The following is an 11,436-nucleotide window of genomic DNA, read 5'->3' as shown; positions in this document are numbered from 1 at the left end:
AGTAGAACTTCACACTTACTTACTAACTATTGCCGTTTTCAAAATATAAGTATACGGGATCAGGTGAAAAAGTTATCGGACCTAACCTCGTTTTTGAAAATGGCATATCAAATGGTCCTTTCCCAAAAATTACACTAAAAATTCAAAAATTTAAATTTAAAGCACCTGAACCTTTTTTTTGTACCTTTTTTGAATTTTTTTAAATATTATGCACATTATTGAAAACAGAATTTAATGTTATCTTTTTACATTGAAAGACATAGGGTGCTCTATTTGAAAAATGAGGTTGGGTCTGATAACTTTTTTACCAGACCTCGTATACTTATTTCGAAAATGGCAGGTTAAAGAAATTTTTGTAATAAACATTTTTCGGTATTTCTTGCAACTAAGAGAATACGAAAACAACGTTAGTCCCATTCCCATTAAAGTACCGTGAGGGCGCTGACGGTTGTAAAGGAAATGTGTCTCCTGAGTATTCCTTTGATGGGCACTATCATTATCTTCCACAAAAAGGTTTAGATTCAGAGCCCCATTCTGATTTGCGGAAAAACCCCGCCCACTCAAAATAAAGGCAAAATAAATAAATAAATGTAGAACCGGGGGGTCTGGGAGGTATGGAATGCCCCCCCCCCGCTCCCCCCAGTATACGTTTTTCATTGCTGGGCGATATAGAATTTTACTTTTCGTTAACATTATCTTCAACAAGACTAGTCTGGAAAAATGTCATGAATTTTTCTCCCAAGAAATACTGCGAAGAATGTGTTACCGGGGGGTCTGGGGGGTATGTATACGTTAGTTCCATTTCCGTCTCATTAAAGCACAATGAAGGCACTGATGGTTATAAAGGGACTGCGTTCCGTGAGTTTTTCTTTGCTGGGCGGTATAGAATTTTATTTTTCGTTTTGCTGGGGGGTATTCCAGACCCCCCGGTAACATTATCTTCAACAATACTAGTCTGGGAAACTGTCATGTATTTTTCTTCAAAGAAATACTGCGAAGAATGTGTTACCGGGGGGTCTGAGGGGTATGGAATACCCCCCAGTATACGCTAGTTCCATTTCCGTCTCATTAAAGCACTATGAGGGCATTGATGGTAATAAGGGAAATGTGTTTTGTGAGTTTTTCTTTGCTGGGCGGTATAGAATTTTACTTTTCGTTTTGCTGGGGGGTATTCCAGACCCCCCGGTAACATTATCTTCAACAATACTAGTCTGGGAAACTGTCATGTATTTTTCTTCAAAGAAATACTGCGAAGAATGTGTTACCGGGGGGTCTGAGGGGTATGGAATACCCCCCAGTATACGCTAGTTCCATTTCCGTCTCATTAAAGCACTATGAGGGCATTGATGGTAATAAGGGAAATGTGTTTTGTGAGTTTTTCTTTGCTGGGCGGTATAGAATTTTATTTTTCGTTTTGCTGGGTGGTATTCCAACCCCCCGGTAACATTATCTTCAACAAGACTAGTCTGGAAAATTGTCATGATTTTTCTCCAAAGAAATACTGCGAAGAATGTGTTTCTGGGGGGTATGGAATACCCCCCAGGATACGCTAGTTCCATTCCCGTCTCATTAAAGCACTATGAGGGCACTGATGGTTATAAGGGAAATGTGTTCTGTGAGTCTTCTTTGCTGGGCGGTATAGAATTTTACTTTTCGTTTTGCTGGGGGGTATTCCAGCCCCCCCCCCTCCCCCGGTAACATTATCTTCAACAACACTAGCCTGGAAAACTGTAATGATTTTTCTTCAAGGAAATAGTGCGAAGAATGTGTTATCGGGGGGGTCTGGGGGTGTGGAATACCCCCCCCCCCAGGTATACGCTAGGTCCATTTCCGTCTCATTAAAGCACTATGAGGGCACTCTTGGTTATAAGGGAAATGTGTTCTGTGAGTTAATCTTTGTTGGGCGGTAGAGAATTTTACTTTTGGTTTTGTTGGGGGTATTCCATACCCCCCAGATCCCCCCCCCCCCCCCCCGTACACGTTAGTTCCATTCATATTTCTCCGTTATCCAAAAAATAATATGAGCGTCACGTGCTATTTTTAGGTTAATCTTAAAATGGTAAAATAAAATGTTGCAGACATTTGCACGCTTAAGAAATACGGGGAAAGATCAAAAAATCAAATATTCGAGATACAGAAAAATGTTTATTAGAAAAGTCTCTTTACAATCATCGATGAATAACCTGTGGTTTTTAGAACAAGCATACGGGGTCAGATAAAAAACAGAACTGGATGATATTAAAAAAAGATTTAAAAAAAGTTCAGATGATTAAAGAAACACAATTTCAAAAAGACTTTTGAATGTTTTTAATTATTTCAATTTTTGTAGTTTAATTTTTTTTTGAAAAGAGGATAATATGCTATCTTGTTAGATTTAATAAACAGGGTGTTCGAATTTGAAAAATGAGCTTAGGTCCGATAACTTTTTTACCTGTCCCCGTATACGGCAGATTATTCAACAAACATTTTTGTATAAGAAACATCAAGTATAATTAGTGTCTATATCCTACAGTTTTTATCTAAAATTCGCCCCTAAGCCGTGATTTATATTTCTAATAGAAATTTTTGACGGTGTAATACGTGCAATTGCTAATATCGAAGGCTAGATCGCACAGGTTGGCATTTTTAAACCGACAGTTTGAAATTATAGCGTTTTGAATTTCCAAACTATCAGTTCCCGAAGTTTCCCTCATCGTCTCTTCACTAATCCGGCCATGTTCGTCAAATATTCCCAATCTCAAATACAGGCATCGCAGACAACATTTCAAGTTACCGTCGATCGCGTCGTAAACACCATGGTTCAATAAATTCTCCAATTTATTCGGTATTGTGTCCGTTTCCTTGAGGCAGTTGAGTCGGTGTTCTTTAATTGTATCTTTGTATTCGGAAATAACCTCAACAAAGTTGTTGTCCTACGGAAACAAAGCGGTTTTCTTTGTGGAAAATATCAGAAATGTAGGTACTTACCTGGGCATGGCAGTTTGCCAAAAGTAAAATAAGGCACAACACGATTATTCTCATCATCAGAACATTAATGAACAATGTCGGCCCAAGATAACCTTTATAGGTACCAAGATACTGCGATAATAAACAATAATATGTGTATTTGCCCAACAGAAGGGCATAAACTTTACATTTTCAGAAAAAAAATAACATTTTATGAGTTGCGAGAGCACACAATAATAGAAAATATAGTAACATTTAGACAATAATAAGTAAATAAACTACAAAAAAACAATATTTAATAATAAAACATTGTTGTACTAAATGAGTGGAAAATTATAACACAAACAGTTTAATTAATTATGTTGGATGACAGGACAAACGATGGGGATACAATGAACTTAAAACTCAAATTAATGATAACAGCTGAACGTAACCTTTCTGATAGGACCATGACCATTTTTGTGAAATCTCGTTTTTTCCCTGTTCCCGTTCCCGTGGGAATTTTGGAAAGCGTTTTAATAACCCAGAAAGTTCGTGGGTATACTTCCAACCATTCCCCAAAATTTCTTCGTAATCGGACGAACGGTTTAGGCAGACATAACAGACAGACAGACAGACAAACATTCATTTTTATTTATGTAGATAATAGAGACGACGAACGTACATATGGTACATTGACATCGCCTAACATGGTATTGCATACTCCCCAGAACCCCCGGTATCATAGTCTTCAGCAAAACTAGTCTGGAGGACTAACGTGATTTTTCTCCAAAAAAATAGTGCGAAGAATGTGACACCGGGGGTCTGGGGGGGTATGGAATACCCCCCAGTACACGTTAGTTCCGTTCCCATTCCCATTAAAGCATCATGAGAGCATTGAAGGTTATAAAGGAAAAGTGTTCTTCGAGTTTTTCTTTTCCGGACGTTTTCGGATTTCGCTTTTCTTTTTGCTGGGGGGTTTTCCAGACCCCCCCGGTAACATAATCTTCAGCAAAACTAGTCTGGGGGACTATCATGATTTTTCTCCAAAGGAATAGTGCAATGAATTTGTCACCGGGGGGTCTGGGGGGTATGGAATACCCCCCAGTATACGTTAGTTCCGTTCCCATTTCCATTAAAGCACCATAAGAGCATTGATGGTTATAAAGGAAATGTGTTCTCCGAGTTTTTGCTGGGCGTTTTCGGATTTCGCTTTTCTTTTTGCTGGGGGGTTTTTCAGACTCCCCCGGTAACATAATCTTCAGCAAAACTAGTGTGGAGGACTATCATGATTTTTCTCTAAAGAAATAGTGCGAAGAATTTGTCACCGGGGGGTCTGGGGGGTATGGAATACCCCCCAGTATGCGTTACTTCCGTTCCCATTTCCATTAAAGCACCATGAGAGCATTGATGGTTATAAAGGAAATATGTTCTCCGAGTTTCTCTTTGCTGGGCGTTTTCGGATTTCGCTTTTCTTTTTGTTGGGGGGGTATTCCATCCCCCCCAGACCCTCCGGTAACATAATCTTCAGCAAAACTAGTCTGGAATACTATCATGATTTTTCTCCAAAGAAATAGTGCGAAGAATGTGTCTCTGGTGGGGGGGGGGGGTTATGTGGTAAGCGCGTCAGACGCACTACCAAAGATATTCCAGATGTGATCAAATCTGAAGCTGAACAATGTGAAATATTCCAATGCGCCTACCGCAGCGAATATTTCAGAGCTACATCGAGGCGCCATCAGGTCGCCGTCAAGTAAAATATGAAATATGACCTGTTTATTCAAGAACCTTTTTTTTGCTGTTTTATTTGCGGATTGAATTGTGTCGGTCTCAAGATCGATGCAGAAGTGAAATAAAGAGGAGGCAATTTTTAAAAACGTCTGTATTTGTCTTTTTTTAAAAACATATTTTCTTGAACAATTAATTGGTGTCGGTTTCGCAACCAAGAGAATATGCGTATCGAATCAAGACAGCTAATTAAAGCCATTTAAACTGCAATTCATCATTGAAATGAATAGAAAATCGTATGCAACTGTCGACCTTGTGCCAATTGATTACGTAACGATAAATAGATAATAAATAATTTTTTTGCATGTCAGTGGCCAGTGCAAATTAGCTGGTCCAAACCGAAACAACTTTTTGAGACTTTACCTAACAACGACGGGTGTGTCTGAAGCGTCAAAATTCTCATCCTCGCTTTTGTAATAATTAATTATTGTGTGCTAATGAGTGCGAATTGTTTTTCAAAATCTCGACTTTGTGCATGTTACGCAATTACGCCCTTGACAAAAGTTTATTGGTTAATTACCTACACGTACCGCGAGTCCCAAGCCTCTTTTATTAGGTATCATTTTCCCTAATTCCAGTAGCAGGCGAGATAGATTTTATCGTATTTGTGGCACTAAAATTCGAATTGTTGATTCTCTCTGATCAATGATAAACAATAACAATATATTTAACCATAAATAGACGCAATCCTAGGGGTCAACTGTGCATGTGCGTCAGATTGCGTAATTTTAAATGTTCGCAGTTTCCAAGACGAAATTTTGTAAAAGTCCAATGGTTAATTGCTGTTTTGGACGGTTCAAAGGGAGCAAGTGGATAAAAGTAAACAATTTGAAGTAAATGATAACGAAACATTATTGACGCTACTTGTAATTCCAAATTTGAAATACTCTAAATAAATCCGAACAAGGTGCGATTGTACCGCCCATAATCTTATCATGTGATTAACACTTACGATAATTAACGCTTAATTATGTGGGTTAATAATCAACTTGATTGATACTGAACAATTTGCAATTCAATTGCAAGCAGTCGTTCATGTTTATGTTAGTCGCTTTATCTATAGATACCTGAAGTGTTTTAAGGCAGAGATCACCAGAGTGGCATGTTTTTCAGAAATTGAGACGATCGGTACGAACATACGGACAGAACCTGAAAACTTTAGACGTTTTTTAGATAAAAAACAAATTCAATATAAATATTAACTTTAGCGACAAATATTTGCACTTTTATCCGGTTTTCGTACGTCTAAAGATAAAAAGTTTTTGACGTCACCATGACCGCAATTTTGCATTACGTAATTGTTCTGCATGCACACGTGCATAATTCTATCATAATAAAATCAGGATGCTCTTGAAACCCTAGACAAAATGCAGCAAAAAGTAACAGGAGCAACCTCTTCTGATTTCAAACAATAATTGTTCCTTATGTTTTCCTGATAGATTGCTTTTTATGACGAACTTCACGAAATACCTAGAACCGCAGTTCTGTTATACTCAAAACTCAAGAGGTAACAATTCTGATCTCAAATAGAGGTTGTGCCTATTCACCCCTTATGGTTTCCTAATAGTCCAGTTCATGTGACGAAAGTCCAGAAAGACCCCCTAGAACCCTAATCCACAGTGAGGAGAATCCTAGCACCAAGTAACAAGGGTGAATATACCTTCTCCGATTTCTAAAAGTGATTGTTTCTATCCTCTCCTTATGATTTCCTGATAGTTCGGTTTCAATGACGAAAGTGACGAAATAACCTTTAATCCCAGTGATATTGTATACCCTTACAAGAAGTAACAGGGGCTAAAAATACCTCTTCTGATTTCAAACAGTCATTGTTTCTGCTCGCTCCTTATGATTTCCTGATAGTTCGGTTTTTATGACGAAAGTTGATCTTGATCCTTATGGTTTACTGGTAGTTCGATTTTTGTGACGAAAACCACGAGAGACCTTCTCGGACCTTAATCCCCATTAATATTGAAAATCCTAGCAAAAAGTAACAGGCGCTGAAATACCTCTTCTGATCTCTAACAGCTTTTGTTCCTACTTGCTCCTTATGGTTTCCTAATAGTTCGGTTTTTGTCTCGAAAGTTACGAGAGACCTATTAGAACCGTAATACCCTGTGACATTAGAAACTTTAGCAAAGGGTAACAGGGGCTCAATACCTCTTTTGACCTCATTCAGTAATTGTTCGTGCTTGCTCCGTATGCTTTCCTGATAGTTCGGTTTTTATTGAACGTTAATACCTAATGATATTGAAAACCTTAGCAAGAAGTACCAGGGGATAAAATACCTCCTCTTATCTCAAACTGTATTTGTTCCTACTGGTTCCTTATGGTTTCCTGATAGTCCGGACAAAAACCTCTCAGAATCTTAATCTGACGTGATATTGGAAACCTTAGTAAGTTGTAACAGGAGCTAAAATACCTCTTCAGATCTCAAACGGTAATTATTGTCTCTACTCGCTCCTTGTGTTTGGCGTTCGGTTAGACACCAAAGACCTCCAGAATCTTAATCCCCCATTATATTAAAAACCGTAGCAAAAAGTAACAGGCTCTCAAATACCTCTTCTGATTTCAAACAGCTTTTGTATTTACTTGTCTCTTTTTGTGTTTTCCTGATAGTTCGGTTTTTGTGACGAAAGTCACAAAACACCTCCTAGAACCTTAATTCCCAGTGATATTAAAAACCATAGCAAGCAGTAACATGGACTAAAATACCTCTTCTGATCACCAACAATCCTTGTGACGAAAGTCCCGAAAGACCCCCTAGAAGTCTAATCCCCAGTGAGGAAAATTCTAGCACCACGTACGTAACAAGGGTGAATATACCTCTTCCGATTTCTAAAAGTGATTGTTTCTACCCGCTCCTTATGATTTCCTGATAGTTCGGTTTCTATGACGAAAGTGACCAAAGACCCTTTAATCCCAGTGATATTGTATACCCTTACAAGAAGTAACAGGCGCTGAAATACCTCTTCTGACCTCTAACAGTTTTTGTTCCTACTTGCCCCTTATGGTTTCCTAATAGTTCGGTTTTTGTTTCGAAAGTTACGAGAGACCTATTAGATCCATAATCGCCTGTGACATTAGAAACTTTAGCAAAGGGTAACAGGGGCTAAATACCTCTTTTGACCTCATGCAGTAATTGTTCGTGCTTGCTCCGTATGCTTTCCTGATAGTTCGGTTTTTGTGACGAAAGTCACAAAAGGCGACATACCTAATGATATTGAAAACCTTAGCAAGAAGTACCAGGGGACAAAATACCTCCTCTTATCTCAAACTGTATTTGTTCCTACTGGCTCCTTATGGTTTCCTGATAGTCCAGACAAAAACCTCTCAGAATCTTAATCTGACGTGATATTGGAAACCTTAGTAAGTTGTAACAGGAGCTAAAATACCTCTTCAGATCTCAAACGGTAATTATTGTCTCTACTCGCTCCTTGTGTTCGGAGTTCGGTTAGACACCAAAGACCTCTAGAATCTTAATCCCCCATTATATTAAAACCGTAGCAAAAAGTAACAGGCTCTCAAGGGGACAAAATACCTCTTCTTACTGCAATTGTTCCTACTGGCTCCTTATGGTTTCTTGATAGTCGATGACGTGAAGGTACGTTTTCTCTTTATTATCATTTTTCAGCGAAGAATATTGGCACTGAATTTCTTCTTTCACTCACTCTTTTTAATTCACTCAGCTCTTAACTATAGGACCAACCAGCTTTTAAAATAACAAATTTGTCACGATAATTTTTTCCGATAAATCGCAATAATTGCACGCTACTAACGAACGTGGCCACTTTCAGATAGCGAGTTAATGAATAATGCTTTCTTATACATTACCTACTTCATTACTCGTAAAGGGAACTCAGCCGAAACCGCTACAAGGTCCGGGGCCGGAGAACAACGGCCTCCTTTTTCCGTTTCGTTGCAGGTGTTCGCGTTTTAATAAATTCTTACTACGAAAGCGTTTGGGTCCAAGATGCAAAACATTCCGTTGCGTCATACTTATTGTGTCAAGTTACGTAAAAAACCATCTGTTTCCCGATAAGTGTGGAGACGGGAGGAGAGCAAGTGCTCACATTTTTTTCGTTGACTACCCCTTTTAATATCGGTCTAACGAGCGAACGCATAAATGACAGTACTCGGGACCTATTACCTATAAGAACGCGGACTGGTATTAGGGGTTGAAATGGACAGTGGTTCACAGAACCAAGTTGGAGGCTCTAAAAAAAAGCAATATGTGGGTCACTCTGTAATTGGGCGTAAGCCTGGTGAGGGCCTAGAACATGAGGGACAATAAATAAATAATGTCTTTATTATAATAGGTGGTTCATTCTAGGTCTGCTTCTCACAGAACCTTACTGTCAGTCGTGGTAAACGTTTTAAAACCAACCCCAAACCATTAAAATATGAGTCAATTATCAGAGGAGGAATTAATGAACCCTTAATTCCATTTCCAATGACCGCCGTTCCGGAGCATTGCTCTCATCTGTTGCATTTATTCATACCAGACACACATATTTGTATAGGATTATAGCTGCTTGCAAATATTGCATCTTAATACAATTCATTGATGCTAATTGAAGAGAATTTACCTTGTATTGCGACAGTCGGTTCGCACTGAATATAATGAACAAAATTCGCTTCCAATGGTGCTCGTGTGCTCGGATTTAAACAGAGATCATGGCGCTTCTTGTCGCCAGACATACTTTCGTTCACTTTCGCTACGAAGCGGTGCATGTGTAAATTTTCATATAGTGAACATTACAATATTTTTTTAATTCTAAAGCCTTTATTTTTTATAATGATAAATGAGAAGTTACAATTTATGGACGTTAAGCTTAAATGGTACAACGGGAAGAGGAATGAAAGAAATTGGATTGAGCCTAATTGGCGACTGAGAATCCGGATGGACTGTAAACCTGAAATTGGTTAATAGCACAGCAATGGCCGCCTTGATTTGCAGTATTCCTAGTTGGTAACCTGTGAAAGGTGGTTTTCACTTTGGTACAAAAGGATTCAATATGTTTACCGATGCATTGGCGTTTACCTAGGCCAAACGGCGAGAATACCGAGGTGTCGTTTTCTGTATTGTCTTCCGCAAATCTTTCTGGGTTATATCTCTCCGGATCTGGAAAATATTGCGGATCCATGTAAACCCCCTGGAGTGGTATAAAGACGTTGGTCCCTTTTTCGAGAGTGACCGAGGAGTTGGGAACGTTATACGCTTTGGAGCAAATGCGCGTATTTATCGGGGCAAGTGGGAATGTTCTCATAGCTTCTGCAAGGTGGAAAGATTTTGGGGTTGTGGTCATCCTAAAGAGCTTGCTCACCTGAAATGCAATTGTCGGTGTAGTCCAGACCTTTGAGAACTTCGTAAGTGATCGCTTGGTGTTTTCCCAGTGCTTTCACAACTTCACTCCTGGCTTTTTCTTGAGCGTCCTCATCAGAAGCCAACGCAAACAAAGTAAACGCTATCACGGTACTTGTCGTTTCAGTTCCTGCTAGGAATAATCCAAAGCATTGCCCCACGATTTCGCTCATGCTCAAGTCGTTTTTGCTACCAGCATGCGTTAGGTTGTGGAGCACGTCGCGTCGGGTATCGTCGATTTTCCCGCCACCCCGTTGAAAAACAAGATCGGTAAAAAATCGGGCGAGGTCATCATCGAAGACCTTCAGTTTTAATAGTGAATACATCTCTGGGAAAATTATATTTAACATCAATCGCAGGGACTGCTTCCAACCCGCACCAAAGACCAATTCCACATACTTTTTAAAGACTGAATTCGCATCGACTAAGAAACCGGCTTCGATTCCGTACGTAAATGAGATCAGCACATCAGTTGTGTACCTTTCGCATGCTTCCTTTACATTAACCCCTTCCAAATTGCCAACCATTCCGCCAAACAATACCTTTAATTGTTCGGCGTATTTCAAAACAGTTTCGCAGCACCTCTTTACGTTGCCATGGGAAAATGAAGGTGACATCAACGACCGCACGGTTCTCCACCGATCACCTTTCAAGTTGAATAAATACGTGCTTAGCGGATCGTTCTTTTCGTCTACGTGTCCAATGTGGTCGGTGAAATGGTCGAAATCAGTGGTACAGATCCGCTTAATTAACTCAACGTCGATGGGCACGAAGATGGCTTTCGTTAAGAGATAGTAGCCGGCAAATGGTATCCGTTCCTTTCTGCAACGTTGATAGAATTTCTGAATGTTAACGCCGATTGCTTCCTTTTGAAGGACCAAATCGATTGCGTTCCCAAATGGAGGCGTTGGACGGAATGTGTAGACGCCTCTTTTTTGCCAGTAGGAGTAAGCACTTCGAAGAAAGAATAAACTGTATACTAATAGAACTAATAGAATAATTAACATTAACGCCATATTGAAATTGTGTTGTGTTTATAGACTAATATGTGAAGGAAGACAAGATAATACTGTTAACAAACAAATTATTATGTGTCCGAACTTGCCAGACGAAACGATAGTGTTTATCGGGTTGCGATAACCTAGATAGCGTTTCAGTTTATAATATCAACATTAATTAGATTAATTGCGATCGATAAAAAAACATGATCTTAGTAACCAATTACACTTGTGATACTGCACCTATACTGAGTCTAATACAGAAAATACCCTTGGTGCCTGAAGCGATATGGCCATTTAATCAAGTTAAACGCTAATGTATGGCACCAGATAAGCGGCACCTACCGGCGCATGCGCGAATCA

The 11,436-nt window shown here is 39.2% G+C and overlaps 2 protein-coding genes across 3 annotated transcripts; both read right to left on the bottom strand.

Annotated features, from left to right (window-relative positions):
* Nucleotides 1–2,341: 2,341 nt before the first annotated feature.
* On the bottom strand, nucleotides 2,342–5,288 carry LOC116162346 (general odorant-binding protein 57e-like). Of its 2 annotated transcripts, none has more exons than XM_031475963.1 (2): nucleotides 5,244–5,288; nucleotides 2,342–2,912 (listed from the first exon to the last, which is right to left on the bottom strand). In XM_031475963.1, exons 1-2 carry the CDS (start codon nucleotides 5,274–5,276, stop codon nucleotides 2,553–2,555), a joined length of 393 nt encoding a protein of 130 aa, XP_031331823.1. In that variant the 5' UTR covers nucleotides 5,277–5,288; the 3' UTR covers nucleotides 2,342–2,552. The 2 variants fall into 2 exon arrangements, with proteins under 2 accessions (XP_031331823.1, XP_031331822.1); XM_031475962.1 differs by lacking the exon at nucleotides 5,244–5,288 and adding an exon at nucleotides 2,968–3,076.
* Nucleotides 5,289–9,476: 4,188 nt separating this feature from the next.
* LOC116161858 (probable cytochrome P450 6a23) lies at nucleotides 9,477–11,203 on the bottom strand. Its single transcript, XM_031475331.1, has 3 exons — nucleotides 10,038–11,203; nucleotides 9,737–9,985; nucleotides 9,477–9,687 (listed from the first exon to the last, which is right to left on the bottom strand). Exons 1-3 carry the CDS (start codon nucleotides 11,089–11,091, stop codon nucleotides 9,524–9,526), a joined length of 1,467 nt encoding a protein of 488 aa, XP_031331191.1. The 5' UTR covers nucleotides 11,092–11,203; the 3' UTR covers nucleotides 9,477–9,523.
* Nucleotides 11,204–11,436: the final 233 nt, after the last annotated feature.

Source organism: Photinus pyralis, unplaced genomic scaffold (genome assembly GCF_008802855.1).
Source record: "Photinus pyralis isolate 1611_PpyrPB1 unplaced genomic scaffold, Ppyr1.3 Ppyr1.4_LG10, whole genome shotgun sequence".
Taxonomy (NCBI): Eukaryota; Metazoa; Arthropoda; class Insecta; order Coleoptera; family Lampyridae; genus Photinus; species Photinus pyralis.
Note: the sequence above shows the minus strand (reverse complement) of the source record. Positions and strands in the feature narration are given on the sequence as shown.

Coding starts and splice junctions, on each gene's coding strand:
- LOC116161858 (XM_031475331.1), bottom strand. CDS start 11,091: ATGGCGTTAATGTTAATTATTCTATTAGTTCTATTAGTATACAGTTTA. Junction 9,986..10,037: donor CACCGACAATTGCATTTCAG/GTGAGCAAGCTC, acceptor TCCACCTTGCAG/AAGCTATGAGAACATTCCCA. Junction 9,688..9,736: donor AGGTAAACGCCAATGCATCG/GTAAACATATTG, acceptor CACCTTTCACAG/GTTACCAACTAGGAATACTG.
- LOC116162346 (XM_031475962.1), bottom strand. CDS start 3,024: ATGATGAGAATAATCGTGTTGTGCCTTATTTTACTTTTGGCAAACTGC. Junction 2,913..2,967: donor TGGCAAACTGCCATGCCCAG/GTAAGTACCTAC, acceptor TTGTTTCCGTAG/GACAACAACTTTGTTGAGGT.